Source organism: Rhinatrema bivittatum, chromosome 15 (genome assembly GCF_901001135.1).
Source record: "Rhinatrema bivittatum chromosome 15, aRhiBiv1.1, whole genome shotgun sequence".
NCBI classification, from domain to species: domain Eukaryota; kingdom Metazoa; phylum Chordata; class Amphibia; order Gymnophiona; family Rhinatrematidae; genus Rhinatrema; species Rhinatrema bivittatum.
In genome coordinates this window covers 76,383,375-76,402,025 of record NC_042629.1, presented here as the reverse complement: position 1 = coordinate 76,402,025, position 18,651 = coordinate 76,383,375, and the positions used below count along the sequence as shown (strand labels likewise).

Below are 18,651 nucleotides of genomic sequence, written 5' to 3'. Positions count from 1 at the left end.
CTCTCTCTCTCACACACAGGTATAGGTCACTCTGTCTCTCTCAGACACATACAGAGGTATCAGTCACTCTGTCTCTCATGCTGTCTCTCACACAAATACACACACAGGTATCGGTCACTCTTGTCTCTCTCTCAATGCTGTCTGTCTCTCACACACATACTCACAGGTATGTGTTTCTCACACTCTCTCTCTCTCTCTCACAGAAACAGACGCGCACACACATAGGTATCAGTCACTCTGTCTTTCTTTCCTGCCCCCTCTCTCTGGCACGCTCTCACATGCTGCTTTTTTTTCCTGTGTTCAGGCTGTAATGAGGATTGTGCGCTATATTTCCACAGGAAGCTTGTGCGGTATTTGCACACAGGGGGTGAAAATTGCACTGCCCTTTTTTTGTTTGTGTGTGTGACTCTTTGCATTTGCCACCTGTGGAGTTAATTACCCGAGACAGTGTGTGGCGCTGTGTAGTCGTGGCCTCAGTATGGCCGCTGTGGTCTGTTCAGGAAGGCTGGAAAGGTCTTCCTGACTGCAGGATGATGCTGAAGCCCAGCGAGGTGCGTAAGGCTGCATCTTCACAGCAGAGAGAACCTGAAATCTCCTGCTCCTTTCGGACAGGGGGAGGCAATGAGTTTGTCCATCTGGGGCAGTGCAGTCTTTCTGGTACTAAAATTCACAGGGAGTGGCAGGAGAGTCTTCCTTTAAGTCTGAGGGCTGGCCCCGCATCCTCTCTCCGACCGTGACCAGTCCAGCTCACAAGGATCTGGCAGATCTGATTCCAGGGAAAGCAATAGTTTTCCTTAGTCTGCCTGGCTAAGGATGTGCTGTGGACGTTTCCTCCCGTGCTCGTGGCCTCGGCCACGTCCTCTGGCAACAGATTCTGCATGGAGAGAGTCAAAAAGTGCTTTCCATGATTTCCTTGTTCAGTCCTTTATTCCTGGCTCAGGTCGGCTGGGGCTAGGAGTGCTGTGGAGGGAGCCCTCGCGTCCCCTGGGGGGGGGGGGGGGGGAGGGAGTGACGCTTGGTTCATGAAGGCGCTGTAGTGCGTGGCCCCTGGCTGGAGACTCTCGCTGCAGCCGCCGGGCTGAAGTGAGTGAAAACTCTGCAGGTGGTCCTGAAGGAAGGCTCCCCATACCGGACCCCAGCCCGGGGTCTGGCGGGACTAAGGGAGACTGATCTCGGCAGTGCTGACCACAGCCCCCCCCTCTGGTGATTGCGGCTCCCTTGCTGCTGGCGGCCGGGGGGGGGGGGTGTGTGTGTGTGTTTTATTTATTTATATTCCGCTCATCCTCGCATAAATCATCCTCCGCTGTCAGACACAAACTCTGCCTGTCGCTCGCCTCCATCTGTTCGCCCTCTAATTAGAAACAGAAAGGCAAGGTAAAGCGTGATTCAGAGCCTGCGGGAGCGCTGGCTCCGTGCTGCGCGCAGCTGCCGAGGGTCTCGCCCGACGCCCCTGCGCTGACTGCCTGGGAGGGGGCAGCAGCAGAACCACGGACGGGGAGCGCTGGGCTGCTTCCCGTGGGCACAGTTAACCCCCCGCGTCCCACGCCCTGATTAAGGACTTTTTTTTTCCTTTTTAACCCCCTCCTATGCTTGCTCATTCCAGGTCGCTGCCAGTGCAATGCATACGGTTCCTACGGGGGGACCTGCGACCCCTCCACCGGACAGTGCTCCTGCAAGCCCGGGGTGGGAGGCTTGAAGTGCGACAGGTGTGAACCAGGATTCTGGAACTTCCGTGGCATCGTCACCGACAGCAAAAGTGGCTGCACCCGTGAGTAGCGCCGGCCTGCCAGCAGGGTCTCCAGCTCTGTGGAAGTGAGAGGGGTGGTGATGTGCCTTGGGTGTGATCACAGAGAGAGCAGAGGAAGGCCCCCCCCCCCCCCGAGCTCTCCTGCTCGTCCCATGAAGGTGCCTCATCGTTGCACCCGTGAGTAGCGCCAGCCTGCCAGCAGGGTCTCCAGCTCTGTGGAAGTGAGAGGGGTGGTGATGTGCCTTGGGTGTGATCACAGAGAGAGCAGAGGAAGGCCCCCCCCCCCCCCCCCCCCGAGCTCTCCTGCTCATCCCATGAAGGTGCTTCATCGTTGCTCAGTGACCTGGTCAACTACACCTATGAGCAGAGCAGCAAGGAGCTGATGACCCGACCATCCAGGATGTTCAGCCCAGTGTCCAGAAACTACTAGTGACCCTTATGAGACTTTGCAAACCTTCCATTGTGAATATCTGGCCCTTAGGAGGTTTGCACAGGGCTGCAAGCTTCTGATTCCCTCCTGAGAGATTTTTTGTATGAGTTGGAGGAGAGAAAAATCATAATTAAATCCCTCCCCCCCCCCCCCCCCCCCCCGAGTAGAGGAGGTGCTGATGTGCTCCCTGCTTCCTCCCTGCAGCGTGTAACTGTGACGCCGTGGGCTCCGTGCGTGATGACTGCGAGCAGATGACGGGACTGTGCTCCTGCAAGATGGGTGTGACGGGCATGAAGTGCAGCCAGTGCCCCAACGGCAGCAACCCTGGCATGAGCGGCTGTGAGAAGGGTGAGCGGCAGGGGCTGGGCTGAGGGATGCTTGTGACTCAGCTCTGACCGGACCTAGCGCTGTCCTGCGTCTGAGCGGTGCCCCCTCCTCCAGGAATCCGGGCATAGCTTTCTCCTCTGGCCGCCTCTGATGTGTTTTTGGGTGAGGATATAGTTTGATAAAAGCGTCTGGGAGCGGCTGGGGGAGGGCGTGTGTGTGTGTGTGTAGGGAGCGGTTTTCACCCTGGGACAGAGACCGTGTGCACCTCTTACCCCTGGGCTTCGCAGTAATTCCCAAAGTGAACGCGAGTGCGAGGAGTAACTCTCAGACGTTTGCCCACATTGAGGGAGGGTAATGTGCATGAAACACGTTTTACCCAGCATAAATCACTCTGAGCGACGTTCCCCCTCTCGCTACTGACGGTGTTTATATGACGCCCGAGCCAGGGCATTATTAAGTCTCCTCCATGCTGTCTTCCAGATCCATCTGCCCCCAAGTCTTGTGCTGTAATGAAGTGTGAGTACGGGGCTTCCTGCGTGGAGGTTGGCGGCTTCGCACACTGCGAGTGTCCATCACTGCTCTGCACTCAAGGCAACGTGTCCAAGGTAGGGACCCACCTCGCCTTCCTGTCCTGCGTGCACGGGCCAGCGCCCACAGCCTGCTTTATCCCTCTTTCCTTGTCTACCCCGCTTGTCTGTGCCCTCAGGTCTGCGGCTCCGATGGCGTGACCTACGGTGACCAATGCCAGCTGAAGACCATCGCATGCCGGCAGGGACGGGTGATCACCGTGAAGCACACCGGGCAGTGCCAAGGTAAGCCTGCTCCATGCCAGAGGTCTGCTGGATCCTGACGCCTGCTGGATCCTGACGCCTGCTCCGTGCCAGGGTCTGCAGGATCCTGACGCCTGCTCCGTGCCAGGGGTCTGCTGGATCCTGACGCCTGCTCCGTGCCAGGGGTCTGCTGGATCCTGACGCCTGCTCCGTGCCAGGGGTCTGCTGGATCCTGACGCCTGCTCCGTGCCAGGGGTCTGCTGGATCCTGACGCCTGCCTCCGTGCCAGGGGTCTGCTGGATCCTGACGCCTGCTCCATGCCAGGGGTCTGCTGGATCCTGACGCCTGCTCCGTGCCAGGGGTCTGCTGGATCCTGACGCCTGCTCCGTGCCAGGGGTCTGCTGGATCCTGTACTTGCCCTCTTTGGGGCTTGATAAAACTTGTCTCCTGGGGGAAGGTGGCTTTTTTGCTAAAATGCAGATTTCCTGTGTGTTTAACTTGCTCTGCTGCTCCTGTCACTATCCCTCTGTCACACATATCTAAGGCAGACCCTTTGCCAAGAGCCAGCATGGTCCATCAGGATGACACGTCCAGCTTCCAGTCCTTGTAATAAAATATTTTACCTTTTACCCTTTTAGTGCTGCTGGTTGCCCATTGGAAATAAGATGCACACAATAATTTAGATATAGTTATAGATATATAGTGTAAAGGCAATGCAATATTCTGGGAAGCTTATTGATTATATAGGACCACTTATGAGAATGAACCATATTTTACAAGGATGTGTGTTCAGTGGTTGCTCTGCAAGCAATCGGATGAGTTCTGGTCTCCCTCTTGCTCCCCCTCCGGCCACTCTGGCACTCCCGCTGTCTCTTCAGCACTGGGGTCAGATCTGTTCGTGGTCTCGTTCATCTCTTCCGCTTTCTTTTACAGGGTGGATTGGCACAGGCACAGTCCCTTCGTCCTTGTCCGTTACAACTGAGCCAACACCCTAATCCGGAAGGGCAGAGGGCCCAGGGGCCACGAGCCTTTGCGTTACTAAAGCAAAATGTAGTCCTGCGAGTTCCTCAGTCTCTGTTCCTACGCGGCACATCAAGGTGCCCTAAGTCCTCTTAATACGTTTCATATTCCTTCCTGCCTCACAGAAACCATCACGCAGACGGGTCCTGTCCTGCGCCCTCCTCCTCCTGCAAGGGAAGCCCTGGCGGTTCCTGAGCCTCTGGAGCCGGTGACTGACGCAGCCATAAAGCTGGAGGCCATGGCGACCCCGAGGAGCACGAGACGGAGCAGCACTGCCAGACCCGCCGTCACCACCAGAGCTCCCAGCACAGCCCGTCCCATCATCACCGCTCCAGCTGCCCTTCCCACTGCCCGAGAGCCCTCCTCCGAGTCGGGCAGCACGGACAGCAGTGGGGACGAAGAGCTGGAATCCAGTGGCGAGCAGGAAGCGAGCGGCGCCCTGGCACTGGGTAAGCTCTCTGCAGCCTGCCTCCATTGTGCCAGGGTCACAGAGCAGCTCTGGCTCCCCCCTGATGACGTTTGCGTAGGTTTTCCTGCCATCGCAGACCGTGCCTGACATGATCCCAGAGCACAGGCCGCTGCGTGACAGAAAAGCATCGGGAACGCTGGTAGAGATACTTTTTAAAAACTGAAGCAAAATATCTTACAGCCTTCCCCGGATCAGCTGGATTCAGAGGGGGGAGGTCTGTAATTTGCTTTTCGACTAAGTCCACGGGTACTTTCTATTCCTGAACTTTGCAGTGGATGTCGGGAGAGAGAGGATGCGTGGATTTTTCATGGAAGATATCGCACACAGGTTACAAAATGTGGTCTGCGTGTGTTATGTTCCAGTCATGCGTGTGCCTTTAGCCTCATTGAGGGAAGCAGCTCGCCTCTGGAAAGGCTTTGAAAATGCCCTTCCTAATTTCAGTTTCCGTTTTTAATATTTAGGATCCATTCTGTAAACATTTGTTAGCCGGTTTGCTCTGTTTGAAGTGCAGGAGGAGATGCCCATGTGAGTGCGCAGTAGGAGCAGGGCCTGGATCCCATGGGGGGGGATAAGGGAAAACGTGGTAGGTCAGCCTTGAGTGCCTCGGTCTCCTTACCACCATCTCCTCCTCCTCTTTAGCGGAAGCAGTGACCCACCAGGAGGATAAGAAAGCTATTCCTGCCACGCCAACTATGGAAAGGGCCACGTGTTACAACACCGCACTGGGCTGCTGCTCTGATGGAAAGACGCCGGCCGTGGATGCCGAGGGCACCAACTGTCCAGGTGAGTTTCTAGGATGAGATCAGGAAGAGGAGGGATCTGCAATGTCTGACTGAAGCCATTCTGCCGATTCCCTGGAGAGTCGTAGGGTGGTGCCTGTTCTGGGATGTGTGATGTGTGTGATGTGTGTGGGTTTTGAGCGGGTGCTGGTGTAAGTCCTGTCGTGTCTGCGTGTGAGCGTGACCTCTCTTCCTGTCCTTGGCCAGGATGTGTGATGTGTGTGCGTGTGGGTTTTGAGCGGGTGCTGCTGTAAGTCCTGTCGTGTCTGTGTGCGAGCGTGACCTCTCTTCCTGTCCTAGGCCAGGATGTGTGATGTGTGTGCGTGTGGGTTTTGAGCGGGTGCTGGTGTAAGTCCTGTCGTGTCTGCGTGTGAGCGTGACCTCACTTCCTGTCCTTGGCCAGGATGTGTGATGTGTGTGTGTGTGGGTTTTGAGCGGGTGCTGGTGTAAGTCCTGTCGTGTCTGCGAGCGAGCGTGACCTCTCTTCCTGTCCTTGGCCAGGATGTGTGATGTGTGCGTGTGTGGGTTTTGAGCGGGTGCTGGTGTAAGTCCTGTCGTGTCTGCGTGTGAGCGTGACCTCTCTTCCTGTCCTTGGCCAGGATGTGTGTGTGTGGGTTTTGAGCGGGTGCTGGTGTAAGTCCTGTCGTGTCTGCGAGCGAGCGTGACCTCTCTTCCTGTCCTTGGCCAGGATGAGTGATGTGTGTGTGTGTGTGTGGGTTTTGAGCGGGTGCTGGTGTAAGTCCTGTCGTGTCTGCGAGCGAGCGTGACCTCGCTTCCTGTCCTTGGCCAGGATGTGTGTGGCTCTCGTGCGTGTGCTCAGGGCTGCCCTCTGACTCGGTGTCCTGCTCTGGCTAACGTCTCTCTCTTGTTACTCAGCCTGTCCTTGCTCCCTTCCAGGCTGGAGCTCGGGAGAGGAGAGCAGCGTCTGGTAAAATCATGCTCTGACATCTCCAGCTGAGGCTGCCACCATCTTGCCATGCTAATAATCCATAGCCCCCAGCCCCCAGTCCCATACAACTAACCGCACCCCTGGCACTACCCACCCTGTCATCCATACCTGGGGAGTGAGGTATCTCAGGAGAGAGCTGCATCTACGTGCAGATAGGTGACTCCCGGCTGTTCATGTGCTGCTTCCTCAGCCACCAAGGTCTTCCAGGGAGTCCTTATCTTGGAGACGGTGGACGGGCAGGAGCTGTTCTACACCCCCGAGATGGCTGACCCCAAGTCGGAGCTCTTTGGGGAGACGGCCAGGAGCATCGAAAGTGCGGTGAGTGGCAGCTCTGTCGTGGGAGCTTTGCGCTTCCCCTCGTGTGCAGAGAGGGTTAATCGCGCCTTCTCGTCTAACATCATTGCCTGACTTTTGATTCTGTGCTTCTCAGCTGGACGACCTCTTGCGCAACTCCGACGTCAAAAAGGACTTCAAGAGCGTGCGGGTGCGTGACCTTGGACAAAGCAATTCTCTGCGTGTCATTGTGGAGACGCACTTCGACCCAGGTGAGATGGCTGTGCTGCTGCCGTCTCCGGAGGTTTGGCGCCTTACCCTTGGATCTGGGATGACAGGGCTTGCTGTTGAGCGCTGGACATTTGCTCCTCTTGGGAGGGTTGAAGCGCGTTGTCCCGCAGGGGTCCTTGCTGCCCCTTCTGCTTCCTGCTCCTGTCTGTGGCAGGGTAAGAGGCTGGGGCATGAGAGAAGCTGCTCTTGGAGCTGGGAGAAGCAGTGGGACAGGCGGGATGAAGGCAGGTTCCTGAGTTTGTCACCTTTGCAGGGGTCCCAGCTGCAGAGAGTCCTGCAGGGAGTTTAGCTGTCTGTGTTTCTCTCTCCTTGTCCCTCAGTTACCTCTTACTCAGCCCTGGATGTGCAGAGAGCCCTTCTGAAGCAGATCAAAGCCTCCCGAAGGAAAACCATTCTGCTGAAGAATCCCCCTCAGGAGCACCTGAAATTCATGGACTTTGGTGAGGGTCCTTGCTGCTGTTACCAGTCCCGAGCAGCCCGTCGGTGGTGGGCTTAGAGGGTCTGTAACCACCTCCCTCTCCATGCACACTTAAGAGCGCTCTGCCTCCCTTGCCTGCGGATTTGAATAGGTCGGCATGTATTAAGGACACCTCTCTAGAAAGGACGGAGATGCCTTTGAGGTTGTCTTTCCTTTTTAATGCGCTCGCTCCACTGTTCTGCATTAATCGGGCACTCGTTTCAGTCTCCCATGTCCCAGACCTGTCACCCTGGTAGTCTCACGCTCTCCTCCTTCATCTCGATTCTGCCCATCTCTCTGCTTTTAAAGCCATACAGATGCCTCCCCTGCCCTCCATCCCTTGAAGATCAGGGTCAGGAAGGGAGGAGGGGATTTTAAGTTACTTGCTAGGTCAGTAAAGACTGGATTTTGCTTTCAGACTGGATTCCTGTGCTGTTCACCACCACCACAACTACTAGTGCAGCCACCACCAGCACTATGGCCTCTCCCAGCCGCCTGCTGGCTACAGCCCCCCACGTCCTGCACCCTGCCACCACGGGGAGACCACCGACCACCACAGCAGCTGTCACCAGGAAGAAGCCCACACTCCAGCCCTCTGCCCACAAGAAGCCGACCCGCCCCTGCGCCTCCCACCCGTGCCTCCACGGTGGCACTTGTGAGGACGACGGGAGGGACTTTTCCTGCAGCTGCCCTGCAGGAAAAGGGGGCGCAGTCTGTGAGAAAAGTAAGAAACCACCTTAACCTGTCCTGTAGCAGAGCAGCTTAGCAATGCCCTGCAGCCCGTGTCCTGCTGCTCCTTCCCCGGGGTCACTCTGCCTCCCTCTCTCTCATCTTAGCGGTGCAGTACTTCATCCCCAGCTTCGGAGGGAAGTCGTACCTGGCATTCACGGTCCTGAAGGCCTATCACACGGTGCGCATCGCTCTGGAGTTCCGGGCCCTGGAGCCCAGCGGGCTGCTGCTTTACAACGGGCAGATCCGGGGCAAGGACTTCATCTCTCTGGCGCTGGTCAGCGGATTCGTGGAACTCAGGTAGGGGGCCTGGGGGAGAGATTTGCATGGGGCCATGGTTAGAAGACGGAGATAATGGGGCACTACCTCCCCCCCCCCTCCCCTCATACACGGATGGGGTGTGAACGTCTGCTCTGGTTTCAGGTTTAACACAGGCTCCGGTACGGGCGTCGTGACCAGCAAGGTTCCCATCCAGCCCGGCAAGTGGCACCAACTGTTGGTGAGCCGTAACCGCCGCAGCGGCATGCTGTCTGTGGACGGGGAGCTTCACGTGAATGGAGAGAGCCCACCTGGCACCGACGGCCTGAACCTGGACTCTGACCTCTTCCTAGGAGGGGCACCGGAGGACCAGATTCCCCTGTGAGTAGCACAGTGCTGGCATCGCCACGTGATTAATGCAATGTATTCCTTCATAGGTAATCTGGCAGAGCGTCTGTGACCTCGGGGTTACCTGTATCGGCATGAGCGTTGCTGGCCTGCTATGTGGGAAGCCACCTGTTGGGTATCACTAGCTGAAATTTGCTGCTCAGAAAACAATTTTTTCTTTAAACTGAAAGCCATGCTGACCTGCCCTTACTGCTGTTTAAGGTTGCGTTAACTAGTCTTACTAGTATGCTTGTGCTAACTGAGGGCTTCCTTTCCCCCCGCAGCGTGGCAGAGCGCACCTCGGTGACCTCTGGCCTGAAGGGCTGCATCCGGCTTCTGGATGTCAATAATCAGGTGTACGATCTGCAGGAGAAAGGCGTGGATGTATTGTATGGCAGTGGCGTGGGTGAATGCGGCAACAATCCCTGCCACCCTCAGCCTTGCCACAACGCTGGCGTGTGTCATATCAAGGAGGCAGAGATGTTCCACTGCGAGTGCCTGAATGGGTTCACAGGTGAGAGCCGCGGCCGCGAGGTGCCCCGTGGGGAGGTGAGAGCCGTGGCCGCGAGGTGCCCCGTGGGGAGGTGAGAGCCGTGGCCGCGAGGTGCTCCGTGGGGAGGTGAGAGCCGTGGCCGCGAGGTGCCCCGTGGGGAGGTGAGAGCCGTGGCCGCGAGGTGCCCCGTGGGGAGGTGAGAGCCGTGGCCACGCGCTGCCCCGTGGGGAGGTGAGAGCCGTGGCCACGCGCTGCCCCGTGGGGAGGTGAGAGCCGTGGCCACGCGCTGCCCCGTGGGGAGGTGAGAGCCATGGCCACGCGCTGCCCCGTGGGGAGGTGAGAGCCGTGGCTGCCAGGTGCCCCGTGGGGAGGTGAGAGCCGTGGCCGCGAGGTGCCCCGTGGGGAGGAGAGGGCCGCGGCCGCGAGGTGCCCCGTGGGGAGGAGAGGGCCGCGGCCGCGCGCTGCCCCGTGGGAAGACTGCTACCATGCTTACTATTGTGAAAGAAACCCATTGCTACAAGCTCAGAGACTCCAAGCACTCAATATTCAAGGCCATTTAGACAGATTAACTATTTCCCTTTCTTACCCAGCAAAAACGTTAGCCAGGTAAGTCGGCAGGGGGAATGAAGAAAAGATGATTTATATTCAGACAACTACCAACAAGGTCTGAATTACATAGTCTGGGTAAACAAATAATTATGGGTGTAGCTTGCTTGTTACGGCGGTTACTACCCTGAATCAAGCCTGATACTTCACTTGGAATACATATCCAGCACAGATCACTGCTTCAATGGCAGGGGAGGATGATGAAAAGAGGATTTGTAGTCAAACCAACAAGGACTGAATTGCACAGGCAGGGTAAACAAATGGGAGTAGCTTGCTTATTACGGCGGTTACTACCCAAAACCAATTAGCTAGATACTTCACTTCGATGCAGCTCCAGCACTGCTCTTATGATGGTGGGGGTGGAAGGGAAATAGAACCAAAAAGTTATTTAAAGGGACAAGAGTAACAGAAAAGTATGAAAAATAAATAACCGTGAAAGCTTGCTGGGCAGACTGGATGGACCGTTTGGTCTTCTTCTGCCGTCATTTCTATGTTTCTATGTTTCTATATGTCTGGCTAAGATTTAGCTGAATAAGAAAAGGGCATGCCGGAGGTGATCTGGGCTTGCTAATTAACTCCCGAGATATGCCTGCTAGCAGGTCTGATGTTATCCAATCTCTTGTGGGGCTTCTGCCATCGCTAAGGAGCTAAGCTGGGAGCTGTGGCCCCTGGGTGCGATTGCTGGAAGCCGGATAACATTCATCTGGGATTTTCACTGGGACGTTATCCCGTGTTATGTCTCTTCTGGGATTTTGAATGTTGGCCTCTAAGGCGATTCCTCAGCTTGGACTGGGGGTCAGATTGGAAATGCTGCATCTCCCCTGAACATCGTGTGCACCAGACTTTTTATAAAGACAAAATTCCTTTTCTCTTTCAGGACCCACCTGTGCGGACGAGAAGAACCCCTGTGAGCCCAACCCATGCCACGTCTCTGCCACCTGCCTGGTGCTGCCAGAGGGGGGAGCCAAGTGTGAATGCCCTATGGGGAGGGAAGGCAAGCTCTGCGAGAAAGGTAACCCTCCCTGTGCCACTGAGAGCAGGGGCAGCGTAGGGGTTAGGCGGTCACTTGTGGTGATGAGGCATAGCAGGATGGTTCCTCTCACACGACCTTCCCTGGCGATGCGCAGGTCACAGGATTGGGGGGGGGGGGATGTGGGCTTAATGGTGACAGCTCTCCTCTCTTTTCCTCTGCTTTCTGACCCAGTGATGGAGCAGGACCAGACTGTCCCCTTCCTTCCAGAATTCAATGGCTTTTCCTACCTGGAATTGCAGGGGCTCCAAACCTCTGTGCCCGATCTGCAGTAAGTATGCTGGCTCTCATCAGGGAGGAACACCTGGGGACAAGAAGTCGGTGCCAGCTGTGTTCTCGCTGGGACTTTGCCCTGCCGCTCCCAGCTCTGGCTCGCCTCACCCTGGCACTGTGGAGGGACGGGGACTGCTGAGGGAGCCACTTTCAAAGCCTGGGCAGAGCTGTGAGATCGGTGGATACTTTCTTTTTTTTTTTCTGCCGATTCTCAAAGGGGAAATGTTTCCTTTGAAAACGGCGCCAGGGGAATGAACGCGCACAGATCTGTACCTGCTGTTTGTGTGCGCGCGTGTTTCCCGGGAAAACATTCGTGCTTTGTAAGTGCTGACTCCTCCCCTGCCCCTCCCCCTCCTATTCGCGGGACGGCAGCCTTCAAAGCCGTTTCCACACGTGGGGCACTGTTACGGCTTCAGGAGTGAAGTGGCTTAGTCTGTCCATGGGCCCATTAAACCACCAGGAATTAGATCCTTCCTGAGCCCATTCCCGCTGGCGCTTTGCAGGATTTGCTGCCACGTAACGGGTCTAATTGGACTTTTCATTCCCAGGGACAAGCTGTCCATGGAGGTTGTCTTCCTCGCCAGGATCCCCAGCGGCGTCATCTTCTACAATGGACAGAAGACGGACGGCAGAGGGGACTTCCTCTCTCTGGCCCTGCACGACGGGCACCTGGAGTACAGATATGACCTGGGCAAGGGAGCTGCAGTCATCAGGTGAGGGCCTGCCATGGCTTGCCTTGAAGTCCTGGTCTTGGTTAGAGGCTGCCAGTGCCTTGCAGGTGTTGGGCGTGGCTGGCGGACGGGCTTGCTTGCTTTCTCTCTTTGCCTTGCAGTGCGTAACGTTGCCTTTCTGACTGACTCGTTGAAGGCCTGCCTGGGAGACGTTTTGTTTTCTGGAGGGAGCACTGGGCTCGGGCAGTACCCAGGATCCAGCACTGACCTTGCATCTTGCCTCTCCCCAGGAGCAAGGAGCGAGTCGCGCTGAACACCTGGATCAGTGTCTCCCTGGAGCGCAGCGGACGCAAAGGACTCATGAGCATCAGGAACAGGGAGCAGATCACGGGCGAATCGCCTGTAAGTTTTGGGGACATCGCTGGCCTAATCTTTTCTGATTGCAGAGCTGTAGTGAAAGCCGTAGAAGAGTCAGACGGGGTTTATAGCGCAGCTCTGATGCAGTGCGGCAGCTTGCAATCTGCATGCCTTGGGCGCTGCAGGATTTGTGCTTCGCACCACTGTGAAATTCCCACTGCAATTCACCTCTCCAAGCCCCTCCTCTAGCCTTGGGAATTTGCTTCCCTCTCTCTGGAGTCTGCCCAGGGCTTTTCCGCTCCCCACCTCTGAGAGCAGGGCTGCTGTGCGTGGAGCTGCCACGGGCAGAGCCCCTCCCCCTTCCCCCCACTTTCCCCCTTAATGTAATGATTAAAATGGTTTTGAGACTGTAATAGGATGCTTTGAGCTTTGCATGTCAATACCTCAATTTCACTGATTCACAAATTTCTCTCTCCCCTCTTCCTCTCTCTGTCTTCCCCCCCCCCCTCTGTTTTCTGGATTTCAGAAATCCCGTAAGGTAAAGATCACATTTTGCTCCTAAACTCTCATCCCATCCCTTCATATCCATTTCTGTTTCTTCCATCTAAACCGATGGGGTCACCATGCACTTTACCATCTGACCCCCATCACCAAAACTCAGCTCTGATGTAGAATAGACAAACGCATTCTGTTCCACTAAACTGTTTTACTGTTGCCGTGATTTCCTCATCGTTGCTCATTAGATAGTAATTAATCTCATTTGTGGGTTTATTGTGGGAGGTCTCATTTGCTGCTCGTGGCATTAAGCAGTCAGAGGCATCCATCTCCTGGTGCATTAAATCCTCTTATTTCTGTAAGAGCCTCTTACACAAACTCTGGCATCCAGGACAAGTGAAAAGTACATGTTTTATTGCCTTCTGAATTTAAATGCAGATTGTGCCAAATGAGACTCTCGTGGTGTCGGCGTATTGTTCACATGTGGTGCGAGGTGTCTCTGATAAGTGTGAGAGGGCCGGGGGTGAGGAGACCCAGGCATTGTCTGACCACGGGGATAACTTTCTCAGGCGTGCCTCATCCGCTCGCTCGCACACCCACACAGATAATCCCTTTCCCAGACCCAGGAGGTTCCGGACACAGCCCCCCCGTCACTTGTCCAGTAGCAGCCGGGACCAGCTTTGGGATTTCTCACACATCGTGTGTGCGTGGGTGAGATGAGCTGTTCGCACGTGGCGCCCGGGCGAGACTCTCTCTTGGGAGTGGCGGTGTGATGCAGCCGCTCAGCGTGAGGGCCGTAGGACGCTGTAGGCTGCTGGATGCTGCTGCACTTTGCTTGCATTTTCCATTTGTGGAAGGTTTACGTGTGCAGTATCCTAGGGATGCTTTTTACGTTAGTAAGCTTCCTGCAACAGGTGAGTGAGCCTGAGACTGTAGTGCAGTGTGTGTGTGTGTGTGTGTGTGTGTGTTAGGAGAGCTCGTGTCCTTTGAGAACAGGACTGTCAGCACCGCCCAGCCAGGGAATTGAATGCAGGAAGCTGCAGTGCTGCGGTGCAGCCAGCAGAGTGCGCCAGTGCTGCGTGATGGAGGCAGGCAGTACAGCTGCAGCCCCTGCACATCATCAGCACACTTAGGCCGTGTGTGCCCTCCGTACCCATCACACAGAGACCCTTCTGAGAGCACATTTTTCACTCGTGGAGAATTGGGACGTGAGCAGGGCTGGAGAAAGGGAACGCAGTGATGCAGAAGCCGCCTCTGGCCACCCAGATTTGTAGACACCAGTGGGCAGTGACTTAATCAATGTGCTCTGACATTATACAGAATCCCTTACTTACTCCTGATTCTCCCTGTGAGCTGGAAATGCACCTCCCCTTCTGTGAGGGTAAAGGAGCGGCGGTGGCTGAGGTCTGTGCTGCTCTCAGGGTCTCCCCTTGCTTTCCCGCAGGCTCCGCACACTGCTCTGAACCTGAAGGAACCGCTTTACGTGGGAGGAGCTCCAGACTTCAGCAAACTCGCTCGCGCTGCCGCTATTTCCACCAGCTTCGACGGGGCCATTCAGAAGGTAAGAGAAATGTTGCACCCTCCAGGGACTGCCCCTGGCTGTGTGCTGCCCCCCCTGGAACCACTGCTGGCCTAGAAGGGGGGGGGGGGGGGGGGGAGGGCGCTAGCTCCCAGGATCCTGGCCTCTCTCTGACTAGAGGTGGCACAGAAGATGCCAGCAGTCTGCTCAGTTATTCCTGTCCACCTTGCAAGGATCTCTCCCAGCTGAACTGCAGAAGCGCGTAGGATATTGCTTCCTCCTCATTACTTCTCTCCCTCCCTGGGTAGGTGAGCAGAAGATCCCAGGCCCTCCCCCATTTTTAACCACCAAGCTTTGTAACGTTACGTAAAGCTACCAGAGTTAGCAAGGCTGTTTGCTGAGCCTCTGGCCTTGCTGCCTGCTAATACCAACCCGCCGCCCCGTGGCCTGCCCTAGAATTGGGCTCCACTTCCTGTCTCTGCCCTTATCAGCTTTCCCTTTGCTGCTGCTCTGGAGGGAGGGAGCGAGGAGTGGGCCGTTTGTACTGCTGCAACTCTCGGCCCTTTTCCTGGAACAGGACAGCAGATAATGAGCATAATAGACCCCCAGGTGATCTCTGGCCTTCCATTCTCTTCTTTACCTTTATGGGTTCCTCAGTGCTTATCCTGGGGTTTCTTCAGTTCCATTACCTCCTCCCCATGCACACATCCCGCAGTCATAAGAACATAAGAACCTGCCATGCTGGGTCAGACCAAGGGTCCATCAAGCCCAGCATCCTGTGTCCAACAGAGGCCAATCCAGGCCACAAGAACCTGGCAATTACCCAAACACTAAGAAGATCCCATGCTACTGATGCAATTAATAGCAGAGGCTATTCCCTAAGTAAACCTGATTAATAGCAGGTAATGGACTTCTCCTCCAAGAACTTATCCAAACCTGCTTCCTTCGTCTATCGGCCCCTGGCTGTTTTGCCCTTCCCTCTCTGCCGCAGTTTGTTTGCTGGGAAGCTGTGTCCTGGCCTTGAGGCCCTTTTTTCCCTTAGCTTTTCCTGAGGTGGGGAGGCGACTCCTCCCTGCCATGCACTGCATTTCTACAGGTTCTCGGGTTGCTCCAGGCTGTGGGGGCCTTGTCCCATGCTCTGTCCTTCCTCTCGTAGATCACCGCCGGGGGCATTGCCCTCCTGAAGAATGAGAACGTGAAGAGCGCCATTGAGATCTCCCCCTTCCAGCAGCACCCGTGCATGCGGAAACCAAGCCCCTGCCAGAACAGCGGCGTGTGCACCCCCAAGCTGGAGAGCTACGAGTGTGGGTGCCTGCGGGGCTTCTCCGGGCTGCAGTGCGACAAAGGTAAGGGCTGTGCCAGAGTGGGGTCCCGGAGCAGAGCTTGAGCGGAAATGTTAAAGGGGCTGCTCATGAGCATGGAGCTCCATCCCTAACTCGCTAGGGCTAGTTTGGCCTGTGGCAACAGAAGTCTGTAAAGGAGCCATTGTGGCTGCTCCATCCCGTCGTGGGGTGATGAGGGTAAGGAGGCAGAGTGTGTTCAGCCAGTATCGTCACTGCGTGGCGAGAGATCCTGGCAAACGAATGAAAGAGCTGTGATTCTGCGTTGGGACCTTGAGCGGAGAGCAGCCGCACACCCGAGGGTTTCGGGGGCCGCCATCCAGTCTGGAAGCTTGCCCTGCTCCCTTTTGGGTCTGAGTGGTCGTAGTGAGTCCCGGTGAGGTGGGATCTGATAGGAAGGATAAGGAGAGGGGAGGCTGCAGAGTCCTGCTCCTGGACTGTTCCAGGTTAGTTACACAGCTTGCAGGGAATACTCTGCTTCTGTGGGGAAGTTTAATAAACGTTAAAAGCAAACAAAGGAACATTACAATCCCTGCCAGTCCTTGGGCTGAATACACATCCTTTCCTGATGAATTAGTGACCCTAAGAAAACCAGGAGGGAGAGAAGAGAATGAGCTTCCTGCAAGACGAGACAAACCCCAATTCAACCTATTTCCATGAAGAAGAGAAGCAAATACACTGCTGAGGAGGAAAGAGCACGGCTGGACGCTCATCCCCTCTGCTGTTGACAGGATTTCAAAAGGACAAAACAGCTGCTCCATGTCCATTAAAAACTGATTTAACTTTTACAGGGGTAATTCAGCTGAAACGAATCCCCCTCAACCTGAAAGATGAGAACTTGGTGTCTACACAGCCAGGTTGCCCTAATCTTTTCTTCCAAAATGTATTCTTCAAGAAATCATTTCAGCACTGAGTCCCAGTAGAAGGCAGTAATTGCCAGACTGGAGGTCCCATCAAGCCCCAGTATCCTGTTTTCAGCAGTGGCCAATCCAGGTCACAAGAATCTGACAGATCCCAGAAGGTCAATAGATTCCATGCTTTAAACCCAGCTACGCTATCTGCTTTAATCACATTCTCCAGTAATAAATTTCCATTGTGCATTGACTGAAAAATAATTTTCTCCAATTTGTTTTGAATGTCCTACTTACTAAATTCATGGAGGGCCCCCTAGTAATCGATTCACATCTACCCGCTCTAGACCTCTCATGATCTTAAACATCTCTATCATATCCCCCCTCAGCCTTCTCCTCTCCAAGCTGAACAGCCCTAACCTCTTCAGCCTTTCCTCATAGGGGAGCTGTTCTATCCCCTTTATCATTTTGGTTGCCCTTCTCTGTACCTTCTCCATCACAATTATATCTTTTTTTGAGTTGTGGCAGCCATCACTAGAGGCTTGGGTACAAACTCAATCGGATCGGCAGGGTCGCCTTGTTTTTCTTTCTTTGCCCGGGCAGTTCTGCTCAGGCTCCTTTGCACTTGCAGCAGGAGCCTTCATCGCAATAATGATCGCACCCTGGGACTGCTGGAGCCCTGAATCCGGCAACTAAAATCAGCACCGCCCCCTTCCATCCCGGGGCACGCGGCCCTGCTGTGTGTGCAGGTTGGAGGAGGAGCAGGGCGTCCTGCGTTCAGATGCGCACTCTGCGCTTGCCAACTTCCCAAAATAAAGAAGGCGGGATTTCCTCCCTGAAAAAAAATCTCTGAAGCCCGTATTCCCGCCCCCCACCCAAAGTGGTGAAGAGCAGGCCAAAGTCAGTCCTGTGGGAAAAGGTGACTCCCTGGCCTGGAGTCCTAGGGGAGAAGACGCAGCGGGGTCCGTCCCCCCCCCCCCCTTGCTTATTCTGGTTTGCTGGCGCCAGCAGAAGGGGATGGAGGGGGCCCCTCTGCAGAGCCCAGCGCAGGCCCCGGGAAAGCAGACTGAGGGGGGTGGGTTACATAAGGACTCCCCCCTCACTCCTGAGGGATGAAGTGACCCCTGGGGAGGATTGTAACCTTGCGTCCTCCTTGATGTCTTCCACAGCGATCATTGAGAAGTCGGCCGGGGACTCAGAAGCCATCGCGTTCGATGGGAAAACCTACATGGAGTACCACAACGCCGTGACGAAGAGGTAATGCAGGCCCTGACCTCTGACCCTTCACCTGCCCCCAGCCACCATCACACATGGGGGGTTTAGACATTTATAAGTGGGTTTTGCACCTTAAATGCACTTCTTGAAAATTACTACACTATATCTGCTCCTTCTGAAAATGACCCCCATGGTCTGAGACCCCCCCCCTCCACCAGACTGTATGACATGGGCTGAGGTCCTGCCTCCGGCCCCTCCCCCTGATCCAGGGGCGGGTTGGCCTGGCGTAACGAGGGATCGGGCATCCCCCGGTGGGCCGGTGGCGCTAGTCACGTGGTCTGCCGAGCGTGGCGGTGACGGAGCCGCGCTCGGCAGACCACGTGGTATCTCCTGGGCGCTGAATCCCCGGGCCGCTCGTCATCGGGACTCCGCCCCTGCCCTGTGCCTTCCTCTCTGCTTTCCTGTCTTCTCTCACACGTAGAGATGTTCACCTGCAAGCAGAACATGTTTCGTATTAGTCAGAACATGCATTACCCTACTTAATGCACAATAAAACCTTCATAAGAAAGCACAAACTGACAGAAAGACAAATAAAAAACCCCAAAACCGTGTGTGTGTTTTCTTTTAACCCCGATGCCCCTGTTCCCAGATGCAGTGACTGTGCACTTTATAAGCCGACTCTGCCCAGGTGTATCTGCCCCGTCCCTCTGCTCCTGCACCCATCATGCCCCCTCCACTCCTCCCAGCAGGTGCCCATGTCCAGCCCGCCCGCCCACCCTGTGCCTCACCTCAGGCGTCCTCCTGGGTCATTGCTTCCCTCTGCAACGGGCACTCGCCTCTCCTCTCCTCTCCTCGCCTCGCCGGTTGTCCGTCTCTTGTCTTATCTCAAGCTTTTTCTTTTCTTGTTTCAAGCCA

At 55.6% G+C, this 18,651-nt stretch overlaps 1 protein-coding gene across 1 annotated transcript in view; it reads left to right on the top strand.

Annotated features, from left to right (window-relative positions):
- Positions 1–18,651, top strand: part of AGRN (agrin) — a 74,886-nt gene that overhangs the window by 51,277 nt on the left and 4,958 nt on the right. The window contains 21 exon segments of the mRNA XM_029578287.1: positions 1,604–1,768; positions 2,382–2,525; positions 2,985–3,109; positions 3,211–3,316; positions 4,420–4,743; positions 5,403–5,546; positions 6,682–6,809; positions 6,922–7,036; positions 7,376–7,495; positions 7,931–8,236; positions 8,349–8,541; positions 8,665–8,880; positions 9,171–9,400; positions 10,863–10,997; positions 11,190–11,286; positions 11,837–12,001; positions 12,250–12,361; positions 12,843–12,854; positions 14,256–14,372; positions 15,487–15,676; positions 17,691–17,778. Coding sequence (XP_029434147.1) covers positions 1,604–1,768; positions 2,382–2,525; positions 2,985–3,109; positions 3,211–3,316; positions 4,420–4,743; positions 5,403–5,546; positions 6,682–6,809; positions 6,922–7,036; positions 7,376–7,495; positions 7,931–8,236; positions 8,349–8,541; positions 8,665–8,880; positions 9,171–9,400; positions 10,863–10,997; positions 11,190–11,286; positions 11,837–12,001; positions 12,250–12,361; positions 12,843–12,854; positions 14,256–14,372; positions 15,487–15,676; positions 17,691–17,778 — 3,232 coding nt within the window.